Source organism: Salvelinus alpinus, chromosome 18 (genome assembly GCF_045679555.1).
Source record: "Salvelinus alpinus chromosome 18, SLU_Salpinus.1, whole genome shotgun sequence".
In the NCBI taxonomy this organism is placed as follows: domain Eukaryota; kingdom Metazoa; phylum Chordata; class Actinopteri; order Salmoniformes; family Salmonidae; genus Salvelinus; species Salvelinus alpinus.
In genome coordinates, this window is record NC_092103.1 from 5,129,319 (window position 1) to 5,146,468 (window position 17,150).

At 41.3% G+C, this 17,150-nt stretch overlaps 1 protein-coding gene across 2 annotated transcripts in view; it reads right to left on the reverse strand.

The window, feature by feature from the left end:
- Positions 1-6,565: 6,565 nt before the first annotated feature.
- Positions 6,566-17,150, reverse strand: part of LOC139543578 (zinc finger and BTB domain-containing protein 7C-like) — a 31,309-nt gene continuing 20,724 nt past the window's right edge. For both annotated transcript variants that reach the window (XM_071349786.1, XM_071349787.1), the window contains exons 2-3: positions 10,270-11,647; positions 6,566-8,329 (exon numbers count right to left, since the gene is read on the reverse strand). In XM_071349786.1, the coding sequence (XP_071205887.1) occupies positions 7,657-8,329; positions 10,270-11,627 (2,031 nt within the window). In that variant the 5' untranslated portion in view covers positions 11,628-11,647 and the 3' untranslated portion in view covers positions 6,566-7,656. The remainder of the gene's footprint in view (positions 8,330-10,269; positions 11,648-17,150) is intronic.

Genomic DNA, 17,150 nt, shown 5'->3' on the forward strand with positions numbered 1-17,150 from the left:
AGTATAGTCAATCACCCAGTAGACGGCAGTGGAGAGATACAGATGAATAAAGTCTAGACAGTGAGAGGAAAATGTCTGTGTCTGTAAAAACATTGCTAGCCTCCCAACTTCTTGCTTGTCCATCAGGAAGACAAAACCAGACAGTGGACTGTAACTGATTGCCAAAAGCTGTTTTATTTCATACATTTTCACCTGAACCAAAATAGTTTTTAAATTAAAAAAACTCTTTACCTGCTCTTTTTCAATGTGGCTAGTTTCGATTCCACACACCCTATCTCTTTGCCAAAAGGTCCAAGATCCCTCGCTCTGACCTTCTTCTCCAATCCGTTTTGAGGAGGCGAGGAGAGAGACTGTGAGGAATTGAGGAAAGATACATTATGACCCACTGCTTCATGACAGGGAAGTGTGTAGAACATCCCAGGCCATTCTTTATTTTATATATTTCTTCTCATGCTGCGGTTGGGAGTGGGCGTTCAAACAGACGACTTTGGGATGATGAACATATTTTTGTTGTCCTGCAGATTATTTGGGAAAGATCTTTCTGATTTCTCTGCGTTAGCCTAGGCCTACCTATTGTATTATATGCACATCTTTGTCACATTATTCACACACTCTCAGAATTGGCTTCTTCAGCCAACCTCTCCTCTTCCAATTGGGTTTGCGAGATCACATGCGCTATGTTGCCTATATGTGTGGTCTCAATGAAATAGCCTATGCATGGGCAGAGAATCACTTGGCAGTTATCTTTACAAGGAAATGTTATTAAATATGATTAGACCAACGGTGTAGTGGAGGGTATACGCAGGCATACAACCTAGGCCTAGCCTACCCACTTATTTTTTTGTGGGCATTGCGTATACTCACTTCTTAATCCCCACTGATCATACCAAAGTAGTTTAGTGGAGGTACAGGATTTTGGCTATAGTCTAGTTTCAAGTAAAGTAAGACATGTCTCCATAATATGAAGTAAAATATCCAGGTTTCAAACAATTAAGGAATAGAAGAAATATAGCAATGCTAATGATAGGCCTAACCTTCTTCTGGTAGGTGGAAAGGCTTTCCTAAAAACCTTCTCTATTAAATGTTAACTACAGTAGCTACAAAGTAGCCTACGTCTACCTGTCAGAATGATAAGATGATTATTTGCATCACTACAATTGCTATTTCATTTTCATTCACCAACGCATGTGCTACAGAGGGTCTGAATACTTATGTAAATAAGTAAGTAAATATGTATCATTTTTTTGCATTTTTATTTTAATTTTCCTGTTTTCCTGGCAGCCTCCACTGCCTGTTTTCGCTTCGTCATTATGGGGTATTGTGTGTCGATTGATCTATTTTATCAATTGTAGAATAAGTCTGTAACGTAACAAAATGTGGAAAAGGTGAAGGGGTCTGAATACTTTCTAAATGCACTGTAGCCCTGGACAACCACACCTCATTCAGTTCATTGAAGGCTAGTTGATTAGTTGAGAAGTTGACTCAGGTGTGCTTGTCCAGGGTTACAATAAAAATGTGTACTGTTGGGGGTACTCGAGGATCAAGATTGGGAAACACTGATTTAGAACATCAAATTTAGTTGTTTTTCTGTTAAAAAAGTGTGACTTTGAAAATTAAAATCTGGAAGATTAGCCTACTTGCACAGTATAGCTCGGGTTGGCCTGATGTGAAAGACCAATATGGGATTTATAATTTTAGGTAATTCAGAGTGTTTGTCACTGTTTCTCAAACAGGGCGCATTTCCTTAGCCGGAAGTTTGGAAATATTTAGGAAAAATATGAGTATTCCCACTTCTCCAGGCAGCAATACACCACTGGATTGGACTATAGTTTACTACAGTGGCTGTAAATGAATATTGACAATAGAAAGAAGAGGAGGGCACTCAACCAACGTGATTCGAGGTGCAAAAAAAGAAGATAATCGTTGCAAAGTAAAAGCCCCTTTTCATTCAATATTGATAACCCATTTATTTGTCTCTGCCTGCAAATCGTCCTCCTAAAAGGTAGGCTATATCCTATGAGCAAAACGTAGCTCAAAAGAAAGTGCAAGTGTCCTCTCTCATCATTCTTGTTGCTTCAAGTTCAGTAGCCCACTAATCCACCCTGACCAACCACCCTACTTTCGTTTTTGCCTTAAAACTTGTTATGGATAGGGGGCAGCATTTTCACGTTTGGATGAAAAGCGTGCCCAGAGTAAACTGCCTGCTACTCAGTCCCAGTTGCTAATATATGCATATTATTAGTAGATTTGGATAGAAAACACTTTGAAGTTTCTAAAACTGTTTGAATGATGTCTGTGAGTATAACAGAACTCATATGGCAGGCAAAAACCTGAGAAAAAATCCAACCAGGAAGTGGAAAATCTCAGGTTGGTCGTTTTTTCAACTCATTCCCTATTGAAGAGACAGTGGGATATGGGTCATGTTGCACTTCCTAAGGCTTCCACTAGATGTCAACAGTCTTTAGAACCTTGTCTGATGCTTCTACTGTGAAGTGGGGCCGAATGAGAGGGGAATGAGTCAGAGGTCTGGCAGAATGCTTTGAGCTCGTGACGCTCGTTCACGTGAGAGTGAGCTCTGTTCCATTGCTTTACTACAGACAAAGGAATTCTCCGGTTGGAACATTATTGAAGATTTATGTTAAAAACATCCTAAAGATTGATTCTGTACTTCGTTTGTCATGTTTCTACGGACTGTAATATGACTTTTCGTCTCAACTTTTGCCTGGACCTGCCCGTGCGTTGTGAGTTTAGATTGTGTACTGAACGCGCGAACAACAAGGAGGAATTTGGACATAAATGATGGACTTTATGGAACAAATCAAACATTTATTGTGGAACTGGGATTCCTGGGAGTGCATTCTGATGAAGATCATCAAAGGTAAGTGAAATTTATAATGCTATTTCTGACTTATGTTGACTCCAACATGGCGGATATCTTCTTTGGTTGTGTTGGTCTCTGAGCGCCGTACTCAGATTATTGCATGGTTTGCTTTTTCCGTAAAGTTTTTTTGAAATCTGACACAGCGGTTGCATTAAGGAGAAGCATATCTTTAAATCTGTGAATAACACTTGTATCTTTTATTAACGTTTATTATGAGTATTTCTGTGATTTGATGTGGCTCTGTGCAAATTCACTGGATGTTTTGGAGGCAAAACCAAATGTAAACTGAGGTTTTTGGATATAAATATGAACTTGATCGAACAAAACATACATGTATTGTGTAACATGTTGTCCCGGGAGTGTCATCTGATGAAGAATATCAAAGGTTAGTGATTAATTTAATCAATATTTCTGCTTTTTGTGACTCCTCTTTGGTTGGAAAATCGCTGTATACTTTCTGTGACTAGTTGCTGACCTAACATAATGATATGTTCTGCTTTCGCCGAAAAGCTTTTTTGAAATCGGACACTGTCTTTGGATTAACGAGAATTTTATCTTTAAAATGGTGTCTAATACTTGTATGTTTGAGAACATTTTATTATGAGATTTCTTTTGATTACATTTGGCACCCTGCAATTTCATTGGCTGTTGGCTAGCGGAACCCGAGTCCTAGACAGGTTAAGTAACCATCTGTCATATGTAACCATACCAAACATAGCATATTATACTAATTTGACTGTCCCGAATGTACCTGCACTATGTTACGTCTAGTCTATGAGACCAGGCTGCGTAGCCATACTGTGAGATCAGGTCTTAATTAAATAGAGTCTATAGCCTATAAAGATAACAGGGCAGTTATCTTTCCAACACATTTTTCTTCATAAATATTATTAGGCGTTTAGTTTACTACATTGCCTGTAAATAAATATTGATCACCCATATTTGTCTCCGTCTGAAAATCGGCCCACTCCTAAAAGGTAGCTAAAGAGAAAATGAAAGTCTACAAATCAGCTCTCTTCAAACTGTGTCTATAATGGGACACGTGAGAATCTATGGTAATGTAACCTGTTTCTTAGGTTATTTTTGCGCATTTTGTATTGCCTATCGGCCGCAAAATGGCTGCCAAGTGAGCTGTGTCACATATGCCTAAAATAACATTGCAGGACTGTGGTTGGGTCCTGGACCAGTCCTTGCGGTAGCAGTTAGGAGTCGTACAGAAAGCCAGTGGGTGTGGGCCTGCTGCAGTTGTGGGCGGAGCGATGAATTAAGTCAATCTGAAGTGGCCATACAGCATTTACTGCAAAGCAGCCTCCACAGACATCACGATTTTCATACTTCTTGAGCTTAGAAGAGCAGAACAGCTATTGAGAAGGAAGTTGTCAAGGAAGTGATTTTGTGTTTTTAGAGGAGGTACAGTCTCAACCTACTTTCAAACCAATAATGGAGCTATATGGAGCCCTCTGCATTGTTTAAGCCAATTTATGCTTGATCCGCAAATGTGGTCAGTGGCTCCATATGGAGACATGCAGAGGCCAAATTGAGCTCCGTACTGCATTGCGATGCGCTTCTGTAATGAGTGCGCTGAGAGTCGGGAAGCAAGTTCAGGGAGTGACTGTTTTAATAAATAAAAGAAACAATGAACACGAAACACAAACAACGCGCCGACATGAAAACAGAGTCAATTAAACCCGAGGAAAGAACCAAGGGGAGTGACAGACACAGGGAAGGATAATCAAGGAGGTGATAGAGTCCAGGTGAGTGTCATGAGGCGCAGGTGCATGAGACGATGGTGCCAGGTGTGCGGGATAATCAGCAGCCTGATGACCTAGAGGCCGGAGAGGGAGTATAGTGACAGCGTCCAAAATTTTGTAACAATGCATAGGGCTCCGTATACCTCCGTATATCCCCACATTGACATGTAGGTGGGGGCGGGAGGTCCTGTATAAACACAAACTCGCTTCCTTCACAGCAGCTCAGATCAACAGCTCTGCGTTGCTCTGCAAAGCGCAAGAAGTATGAATGCCATTACCAATGCAGATGTCAGATTGACAATGCAGCTCCTTTAATAAAGTTTGAGAGGCGCACAGGGATGCAGTATGGAGGTGGATTTGGTCTCTGCATGCCGGCGGAGGCTCCACAATTGCATCACACCCTCCATACAAAGCCTCCGGCCACATTTTTGGATCAAGCATAAATTGGCTTTTAATTAATCAGTCCTGCACAGACCTCTATAGGGAGGCATAGGCAAGTACATGCATATCCAGTGAGATCACTACAGATTCAAGTCGAAATGTGATGTTTTTGAAGGTCCTCAAGACATAAGGAAACTCCGGGCAAAACCTTCCACTAGGGGCAAAAAGCTGGGATGGAACCCAGGTCTATAAAACAGGACTCTGCTGCTTAAGGGTTAAGGGTTGGTTAAGGGTTGGGCTACAGAAACAACTCTAGGGTTAACTTCAGGCATTCATTCTGATTGATTAACAATTCAGGCATTGATTCTGTTTGGTTAAATTAAGGATTAAGGTTTGGGATAGGATTAATTAACTTCAGGCATTAATTCCGATAGGTTAAGAATTCAGGCATTAATTCCAATTGGTTTACAAGTCAGGCATCCATTCCGATTGGTTAAATTAATTAAGGATAGGATGGGATAGGATTAAAACAGATACACTCCAAGGTTCACTTTCGGCATTAATTAAGACTTGCCTTTCCAACTCAATATGGATGGTGCAGTGGTTTAATTAAACCCTTAACAATGCCTTTAACTTCACCCAAGTCACCACTAGGGGCAGCGGTTAGCGCTATTACCATCAAGTAGGCTTGGGTTTTTCTAGGACTCAGGATCCGAGGGTTGCATGTTCAATCCCGGTGTCAACAAACACATCGAAATTTGGAGAAACATGGAGAAACATCTAATTTTGTAGTGAGACTGTGAGAGCTTGATGGTATATAAGGGATGAACTTCTATTTACACAGTCAAATAAATTCAGATGAAGAAGACCAGCTGTAAAGAACATTAACTAAACTGTTCAACATATTTAGGCAATTTTGTTAAGTAAATGTGGTAATTTGTAAATAAATAAATATATATATATATATATATATATATATATATATATATACTGTTTTACAGCATTATAAACGTTTAATGCAAGTATATTTTTATCCAACAATCAAATAACATTCTTTACATGTCAAAATTCCATAGCCCTAATTTATTTGGAAAAGTATGCATTTATGTAAAATCTTTACAATGTCAAAGCATCCAATTTATTTTATGTTTCATGGTGATATTATTATCACCAGCTTATTTTGATAGCAACGTCGAGGTGTTTTTATGAAGACAGTGATTATAATATTGATGTTTGAATACAAGCTATAGCTCAATAGATGATTGAGGATGTTGTGTGTCATTCTCTAAAAAGGCATCCAAACCATAATTCCAGTTATGAAAGATTTGCACCAAAGGCGCGCTCTCTCACACTCACGGCAAGCACGCACGCACGCACGCACGCGCACACACACACACACACACACACACACACACACACACACACACACACACACACACACACACACACACACACACACACACACACACACACACACACACACACACACACACACACACACACACACACACACACACAGAATTTAAACTCCCAGACCCACAGGAGTACAACATTTAGTGTCTTTATAAAACAACATATTTGCAAAATATAGCCAAGGCTAATTTAAATATGCATAAATACCAAGAAAATAGTTTCCCATTTCAATTCAAATAATTGTGAATAACAACATTTATACACAGATCAGAAAAAATCTGTATAAGAAAATAGGGTAGAAACCCTTTTTAAATGTCTTACTGCAGCAATCAAATCACCAGCAGGACATAGCTAAAGCAATGATCTATCTGTTTCACAAATTATTTACACATCGTGGTCTTTAGAAGAAACACAGAACATACTGTATGCAATGTCACACAAGGCTTGTTCAAGTTTGTGCAATATCAAACTCCACATCTTTGGAGGGGTTATCAACTATAAAAAACAACAAATATAATACAACAATAATCAACATAACTATGGTCAAATTCTTTAAAACATTTGTATATATTTACAATAGTGCAGACAAAATCTGAGAACAAGGGTAAAAACAAGTTTTCGATGTAGATTTCTTTTTGTCAAGTGAATCATTTCTCATGGTTTTGAATGTTCTTCGGTGGCTTAGACTACCCTGTTTATTAGCACTGTACCCAAAGTCTGCAACTTTGGGTACATTTGGAATCCGTAGTTTGTAGCTTATAAATAACTTTGAGCTTTCATATCTAATATCAGTTTATTCATTTATAGACTGGGAATTTAGGAAACAACGTATTGCCATACCTTAATTAATTACACTATGAATTACACGTTTACATTAATAATCCAAAAATAAACAGATATCATGTCCTGAGAGTATAATTTTTTTCAACTTAGTACTTTTGGAACATACAAAATGTATTCGTCCAGTTTTACTTCCCCAAATTAAATGTTTTTATCAAAATCCTTGCGATTGTAAAGATGGCAGCTCAAAAGATTTTGATCTGATCTTTTCATGTAATTACCCTGTTTGCTATATACCTACGTATGTTCCCAGACATCACTCCCCTTATATCTCTAAACAGCAGGTGGGAAATCTACCAGACAGAGAACTCTCTCTGTTCTGTACAATTCTTAGAACTCTGAAATGAAGTGTCAGATAGCTATCATTTGGAAGTGTCAGTTGGAAAAATGTTAGTTGGCCGGCTCAGGGATTTTAGGGGTGTGATTCTCCAGTCTTATGGTCCAGGGGTCAGGGATGTAAAATGGAGGGTGAGTGAGGACTTCCTCCCCAGGCCCCGCCAGGGCAAAGGTGAACACGCCCCTCTGTCTCTCCATCTCCACCTCGTCCACCACGTGCTTCCTGTCTGACCGGTACCGAGCCTCCCGACTCTCCCTGCTCTCTCTGCTGTCACTGTCCAAGTCCTTATACCGCAGGTTCTTACCACCCAGACCCAGGTCCCGTCTTTCTCTCTCCCCAAGGCCCAGACTTTGACCTCTAACTCCCCCGTGGGAGGGCAGAAGCCGGCATCCGCCCGACCTCTCAGTCAGCGTCTTGCCGCCCTCGTGGTGATTGGCCGAGCACGGAGGGCCCTGCAGGAAGTTGTTGACTGAGCGCCAAGCGGCCGGCTTGCGGCCCCGTCGAGGGCGTGAGATGCGGCAGCTCTGCCTCTTGATGTGTCGGTGCAGGTGGTCTGAGCGTGTGAAGCTCTTGTAGCAGTGCTCACACTGGTAGGGCCGCACCCCTGTGTGGATACGCAGGTGGTTCTTCAGGTCATAGTTATGGACAAACTTGGAGTTACAGTGGAGACAGATATAGGGGCGCTCGCCTGTGTGCTTTCGCATGTGGATCTTCAGTTTGTCTTGCCTGGAAAGACAAGAAATTAGTTATATTCTGTGTTTTGAAAAATGGAAGAGAGATGAAAGCATAGGTATACTTTGGGGTACTAGATGGAAGGTGAAACTATCATGCCATAACAGAGGCAGGAAATGAGAAACCATTAAAGGGGGTTTCCAGTTTCCACCATTTAGGTCTCGACTCTCAAGTGGTATTCAGATGAGAGGATAAAAATAATTAGCCTGAACCACAAAAACACATTGCTCCCTTGCCCTAATAACATTGCCCTTTAAAGATCTCAAATGCCGGTGTCAACATGATTGCTACACTCTTATTAAAAAGGTGCTACCTAAAACAAAAAGGGTCCTTTGGCTGTCCCAATAGAAGTACCCTTTGAATAACTCGTTTTGGTTCCAGGTAGAACCCATTTGGTTCTAGGCAGAACTTTTTGGGGTTCATTTTAGAACCCTTTCCATAGAGGGTTCCACGTGGAACCCACAAGGGTTCTACCTGGACCCAAAAAGGGTGCTGCTATGGGGACAGCCGAAGAACAGTTTTGGAAGCCTTTTATCTACGGGTTTACATACAAGTAACATCGATTAAAAGATGATTGGGAAGCACTTTGTTTTACGCATCCATATTCTGTATAGTCTATAGGACTAATAAGACCTATTACAATGTGAGGAAAGTGCCGTGTCCGAAATCTGTCTTGCCTACTACTTACTAAAACTACATACTGTGTATTAATCGCACTTCATACTTAAGCAGTAAGCAACAAGTATCAACATACTAGACTCATACTGAGAATGCATCATCGGATGCGGAATTTTCCACCATTCGTTCATTTTGATAGAGCCCGTCCTCTTATCTCATTATCAGCTGTTGACAAACACGATTCTCTTCCTCAATTGCATGGAGTGAATTCTACTAGATGAAAATCCGAAATGAGTATGAAATCCTGGCATTTAAAGCATATTGAATTTTCAAAGTTTCACATACAGTGCCTTCAGAAAATAGTGTTTAACATGATTGTTTTATGACTGCCTCATCTCTGTATCCCTCAGTCGAGCAGTAGATTTCAAACACAGATTCAACCACAAAGACCAGGGAGTGTTTTCCAATGCCGCTATTGGTAGATGGGTAAAAATAATTATAAAAACAGACATTGAATATCCTTTTGAGCATGGTGAAGTAATTAAGATACACGCGTCCTTCCTAACTCAGTTGCCAGAGAGGAAGGAAACCATGCAAGGATTTCACGAGGCCAATGTTGAAGTTAATGGTTGTGATAGGAGAAAACTGAGGATGGATCAACAACCTTGTAGTTACTCCGCAATACTAATCTAATTGACAGCGTGAAAAGAAGGAATTCTGTACAGCAAAAACAATATTCAGAAAAATCCTGTTCGCAACAAGGCACTAAACCTAAACACAAGGCCAAATCTACAATGGAGTTGCTTACCAAGAAAACAGCGAATGTTCCTGAGTGGCTAAGTTACAGTTTTGACTTAAATATACTTGAAAATCTATGGCAAGACTCTAGCAATGCTCAACAGCCGATGTGACAGAGCTTGAAGAATTTTAAAAACATCAATCCAGGTGTGAAAAGCTCTTAGAGACTTACCCAGAAAGACTCACAGCAGTCATCGCTGCCAAAGGTGATTCTAACATGTATTGACTCAGGGGTGTGAATACTTATGTAAATGATATATTTCTCTATTTCATTTTCAGTAAAAAAAACAATTTCTAAAAACATGTTTTCACTGTCATTATTGTGTAGATAGATGAAATAAATGTAATCCATTTTGAGTTCAGGCTGTAAGAACAAAATGTGGAATAAGTCAAGGGGTATAAATACTTCTGAAGTCCCTGTATGTATACTATAAACCGTTTTATTTTCTTAACCCAAAAAGCTACAATTTCAAACACAAGTATGGATATTAGACACAGTGTATATGAATTTGTCATACCTGGTGAATCGCACCTCACAGATGGTGCACATGTATGGTTTCTCTCCTGTGTGGGTCCTCATGTGTCTGGGTAGTTTCCCTGCCCCCTGGATCACCTTGTTACATATAGGACACTGCTGGGAGGCTTTAGGCTTCATCTTCCGCTCTTCCTCCAGCTGCCAGGGAGGGAACAGCGCCCCCAGGTGGCTTGACGTGCTCAGGAAGCCCATGTAGGAGCGGAAGTCTGCCTCGTCCTTTATCTGGCCCAGATGGAGGTGAGACCCCTCGGACCGTACTACCCCCATCTCAACTCCCATCCCTGATAGGCCGGAATTCATTAAGTTTTTCAGGAAGTCCCCATGCAGCATGCTGGGCGGGACTTCCTCCTTTAGCTCCTCCTTGATGATCTCTCTTTTCACAACCAGGTCTAGGGGTCTGTTGTCCAGCTGAGGGGGGTAGGAGGGGCGGGGAGTCGGGGCATGGTGGTTGGGGTCTAGGACCTTTTGGGGGAAGCCTGGGAACTCTGCGGTCCACATGGGAGGGTAGAAGCCGGGGAGCAGAGGGGAAAAGTTAGCCCTCCTGTCCAGGACTGATGGCATTTTAGGGTATAGCCCTTCCTGTAGCAGGGATTCAATGGAAAAGTCCTTGAGGGCTCGGCTCTCCATGCTCTCATGCTCCTGCCGGGGTTTCTCACACTGAGAGTCTGTGTCCCGACACTTCCTCTCATTCTGCTGCAGCTCGTACTGCTGCTGGTACTGGGAGGTATAGGGTGGACTGGGAGCTGCTCCTCTCTCTGACCCGACCTGGTCCTGACTCTCTGACGACCTCATTGACCTCTCACTGGCATTATCCTCCTCGTTATCCTCCTGCTCGTCCTTCCTCGACTCATCATCCTCATCCATGTCTTTATCCTCCTCTTCATCATCTTCCTCCTCTTCTTCTACATCCTCATCCTCTTCCTCCTCTCCTCCTCCACCTCCTCCCTCACCAGAGTCCATAATCTCCAGACACACGTTGATGATGCAGGGGATTTCCAGCATCTGAGCCGCTCCTAGGATCTCCTTTACGTTGGACGCCGTCACCGTCAGCGTGGACGTGTAAGCAAACTCCAAGATTGCAGTCAGCGACTCGGGGGCCACAAAGTCTATCTCAAACACCCCGTGCTGGTCCCTTCCGTCAGAGGCCACGGTGAAGAGCTTCTTGAAGTACTGGCTGCAGGCGGCAAGGACCGAGCGGTGGGTACGGTACTCCTGGTCTTGTACAACAAGGACTACATCACAGAGTAACCCGGCGCGGCGCTGCTCGTTGAGGCAGCACAGGACGTCACTGCTGTGGTTGGGGAACGGAATCCCGATCAGGTCATCCTCTGTGTGGGCCATCCTCTCCTCTCCTTCTCTTGCTTTTTTACAACACATGGAGAGAAACACAATGTCATTTATTTTCAATCAAATGTATTGCTTCAGCCCTTTTAACATCAACAGTTGTCACAAACTGCTTTACCCAGCCTAGATCCAAAACTAATCAGAAACACAGTGCCAAGCAAGTGTTATTTCTATGGAAGTAGACATTTAATTTTATTAAACCATTCTTTCACCAGGTAAGTTAATTTATAGATTAGTGATAAAACAAAATCGCTTTTCCAGAGCTGCACAGACCACAGTTGATGAAAGATGAATTTTCTTTAGATTATAGAGAAGAGTGAAGTGTTGAATGCTATCCTATGGAGGATCTTGTGAACACGTTGTTAATTCTCTAAGATGTTTACAGTGAGTGATAAAATGTTTTTGGCCGTTGTCTCGCCCATTCATGTCCTGTCTATGAATAGAGTTTAAACTTGCAGCTGTCCGCTCCTCAGCGGTTACAGCAGGCATGTGGATAGATACGTTCAGATGGCTTCTTACCACAACTGCATTGTTGACTGGTTCCAAATCGTCCACAGCTTATGCTACGTTACAGTATAAAGCCAGAGTAAATAAGCTATGAGTTAATAGTATCCAGCTGCAGTCTAAGCCCTTGTCTAAGCCGGGGGGAGGAGATTTTTTTATTATGCTAATTGTGCTGATCAGTTACCAATTAAACATGTAATATTCTCGATCTTGTTGCTAGGGAACAGTTTCTATGATTATCATACAGATACAGTATCTATACACAGTGGAAGATACCTATAGTAGAAGACCTAGGTTAGAGACCCCCTCTTTTACGCTGCTGCTACATGCTACCTCAATTGGGCCGACCAACCAGTGCTCCCGCACATTGGCTTACCGGGCTATCTGCATTGTGTCCCGCCACCCACCACCCGCCATCCACCACCCGCCAACCCCTCTTTTACGCTACTGCTACTCTCTGTTCATCATATATGCATAGTCACTTTAACCATATCTACATGTACATACTACCTCAATCAGCCTGACTAACCGGTGTCTGTATGTAGCCTCGCTACTTTTATAGCCTCGCTACTGTATATAGCCTGTCTTTTTACTGTTGTTTTATTTCTTTACTTACCTAACACCTTTTTTTGCACTATTGGTTAGAGCCTGTAAGTAAGCATTTCACTGTAAGGTCTACACCTGTTGTATTCGGCGCACGTGACAAAGAAACTTTGATTTGATTTGATGTGACACGCTGTGCATTACGAAAAAATATTGGTGGGCAGCTTACAGCAAAAGCCCACGTGGAATCCAGTTAGATTATAGTTGATGTGCTGCTTTCAGAGTTATAGTAAATGACAGTCAGTATGAACAGGAAGTTGCAACATTGTCAAATATGTATCGTAATGTCAATATGGAGACTACGAGAATGTACTAAGAGTAGCCCATGAGTAAATATTCTATATTAGCCTAAACTGTCACTAATTTCACCTAACACAGACTGCTATAACCTCTAGGACAGTGAGGTCTAACATACATCACCTGCTATACCATATTATTTATTATTCTACTTTAAGTGGAATCACATTTCCGGAGCGTTTTGTACATATAAAAACGTTTTTTTCAGAAATAATTCAAATAAATACCTGACGAGAGAGAGAGAGAGAGAGAGAGAGAGAGAGAGAGAGAGAGAGAGAGAGAGAGAGAGAGAGAGAGAGAGAGAGAGAGAGAGAGAGAGAGAGAGAGAGAGAGAGAGAGAGAGAGAGAGAGAGAGAGAGAGAGAGAGAGAGAGAGAGAGAGAGAGAGAGAGAGAGAGAGAGAGAGAGAGAGAGAGAGAGAGAGAGAGAGAGAGAGAGAGACCAAAAGTTCCCTAACATTAACGCTGTGAAGGACTAGGAGCCCATCCCTGGAAAACCCAGCCAAGTCAAACAATTGGTGTGGAACTTAGAACAACAGAGTGGATAAGAGAGGTGCCAGGGAGGGCCAGGAGGGAGTCCATGGTTGGTAAGTATCCTAAATGGCACTCTATTCCCTATATAGTGCACTGCTTTTGACCAGAGCCCTATGGGCCCAGGTCAAAAGTAGTGCTAAGGAATAGGGTGCCATTTGGGATGTAGGCTGTTACCCCCACCCTGGGATCATGTGCTGCAGGCTAGGCAGCAGCCAGCGCGCCTCTCTCGCGCTCTCTCTTGCTCTCTCTCGCTCTCTCTCACTCACTCACACAGTGCTAACACACCAGGGCTAATTACTATGTACTGGAGAGGATCTGAGGAGGATGTGCCACATGGACAGAGAGGGGAGGAGGGCACTGCTTATCCAACGCAAGGTCCTGGATGGATCACTGTTTCATCACCCTTTCCCTCTCTCCCTCCCCTCAAACAGTCAGGGTGGGGACTCCACTTGTAAACCTTTTTCAAAGGGCCTGATAACCCCTTATTTTTTGTGATTTGCTCTGGCAGTCTCTCCCTGTTTTGTCTGTCAGCCCATGGAAAGACACCTTTGATCCTGTGTTTGTACTAAATAGACCCCATAGACCACATCAAAGCTGTTCCACTTTGCTTTGTTAAATAGTCCCAGATAATGCACCTATTAGAAACAATTATGTAAAAAACACTGTCACTATTGTTTTGGATTAAAACATTTGTTTTTACTTGATTAAATTGAAATCCTAATTGTACTGTCTATCTTTGATAGTGAGCAGGAAGAACAAGCCTTAAAACTTCTCTAGGGTAGGGGGCACTATTTTCACCTCCGGATGAAAAGCATGCCCATAGTAAACTGCCTGCTACTCAGGCCAAGAAGCTGGGATATGCATATAATTGGTGGATTTGGATAGAAAACACTCTAAAGTTTCCAAAACTGTTAAAATAATGTATGTGAGTATAACAGAACTGATTTGGCAGGCGAAAACCTGAGAAAATCCATCCAGGAAGTAGGATTTTTTTATTTTTGTAGTTTTCTATTCAATGCCATTACAGTATCCATTGACTTAGGACTCAAATTACAGTTCCTATGCCTTCCACTAGATGTCAACAGTCTTCAGAAATTGTTTCAGGCTTATATTCTGAAAAATGAGGAAGCAAGACCAGTCTGAATGACTGGACCCTAAAATGTCACAGAGCTTTTTCATGCGCAATACCGAGAGCGCGCGTTTCTTGTTTACCTTTTATATTGACGTCGTTATTGTCCGGTTGAAATATTATCGATTATTTAGGTTAAAAACAACCTGAGGATTGAATATAAACATCGTTTGACATGTTTCTATGAACTTTACGGATACAATTTGGATTTTTTTGTCTGCCTGTTGTGACTGCGTTTGAGCCTCTGGATTACTGAAGATAATGCGCGAACAAAACTGAGGTTTTTGGATATAAATTAGAGACTTTATCAAACAAAACAAACATTTATTGAGTAAATTAATGTCTTCTGAGTGCAACCATGTGAAGATCATCAAAGGTAAGTGATTAATATTATTTCTGACTTGTGTAACTCTTCTACTTGGCTGGTTACTGTTTGTAATGATTTGTCTGCTGGGCGATGTTCTCAGATAATCGCATGGTGTGCTTTCGCCGTAAAGCCTTTTTGAAATCTGACAATTGGATTCACAAGAAGTTAATCTTTAAACCTATGTATAACAATTGTATGTTTTCTGAATTTTTATAATCAGTATTTCTGTATTTGAATTTGGCGCTCTGCAATTTCACTGGATGTTGGTCAGGTGGGACGCTGCTGTCCCACGTACCCTAGAGGTTAATCTGATGTTTTGAAATACACTACACAAGGATAAATGGCACTGTGAGAGAGCAGGTTGGCCTGTCCACAGCTCCTCTTCTCCGACACCTCACAGTGAGTGACTATTGCCCACTACCACTTCGCCCACCCCAACTCTGTGTCACCACAACCAACACGGTGTCGTTGCTTGCCTCCAGTCCTGTGGTAGGCAGTGTCATCATTAGAGGCTGCCAGGGGCCAGACAGTGGCTAACTAGGGGGCTAACAGTAACACAGCTCTCTCTCTGTGTCTCCAACCCCCACATCCCCACTTCTGATTAGTGAACCCAGGCCACCAAGGGCCACTGTCTGGGGAAATACTGATCTGGACTATAAGCTACACTATACAATCGGCATTCAGAGCCAAACTTACAGCCTGTTATTTAAAATGAGTTGTTATGGATAGAAATAGCTCCACTGTCTGGGGGAAACACTAGTTTAGAAAAAAACTACACTGACTATAAAATTGGCTATTATTCTACAGCCTGTTGTTTAGAATTAGATGCTTGTTATAACACCCATAACGTGGCTCTAAAGACCCACACTGTGATATGTCCAGATCTTTACATCATTAACTTAATGATACAGTATACCCATCGATTCTTAAAGAAAATGATGAATGCCATTCCTTTGCCACATGTTAAAGAAAATGGCCCTGTAATCTTTATACAAACTTCAATTGTGATCACATGCCATTTCAATCTGTTACACAGAATGTAGAGGAAAACAATATCTAACTACTGTCTTGTTCATTATAATAGGGGAAAAGTACACCTGTGACAGTGAGTGATTACATTTAATAGACCAAGATTTAAAAGTAGTGAATTATTGTGGGGGACAAATTATTACCTATAAGCCAATGGTACAGCAGTTTATTATCGGGCCATTCCTCAGTCTCCAGGGGAGCCTGAAGGTTCACGCCATTATCTAGCTTAGACAGTACAGGTATTGTTTTTGTGGTTTATTAGGTCTCGGAGGTCAACCTTTGGTTTATTGATTCCATTTCGGAACATTCCATTATTGATTCCATTCCAATAACAGTTTACAATAAGGTTATCTTTATAAAGGGTTCATAATTAGTTTATTGGCTGGCTATTATTAATCTATAGATACATGATATATATATATATATAATAAAGAGACATGAATTTATATTCTCATGATTACGGGCTGTTCTGTTTTAATTAATGAGTTTAATTTAGACCACCGGTGCTTTGAATGAAATTGTTGATGATCCACAGCAGACTTTATAGTTTTGGAGAATTGTTGGTGTCTTCTTGACAACCACTTTTGTCAAGTTCACCACCTTTCCTCATCTCATAGTTTTATTGATTTATGACAAATTAATAATAATAATAATAATAATAATTATCAGTAAAAGTCAACCAGATAGCAGATGAGGCTATAGTCAACGGATACAGACATTTTTCTCGCAAAATATATTTTCATATTTGCTCCTCTGTAAAACGGATCTACACAGTTAATTTTACTTGAACGTCCATTAGTACCCCACAAACGTTTTAACTAGACAACAAGCAACCATTGTGAAACAAACACGCCTAATCCTTATATTTTGTAAGCAGATGAGGCCCAGAGTGTCATGAGATAACGCACAAAAAGAGTGTCACCAACAACAGTCTTCTATACCACTCGCCGCCATAACAGGCTCTCATTCTGTCAACACTCCAACTTTAACTTTTGTTCAAAAAAACATTGACATTTGTTCCAGGAATTACTGCAGAATCCGCAATAAGAGCAGGGCGTT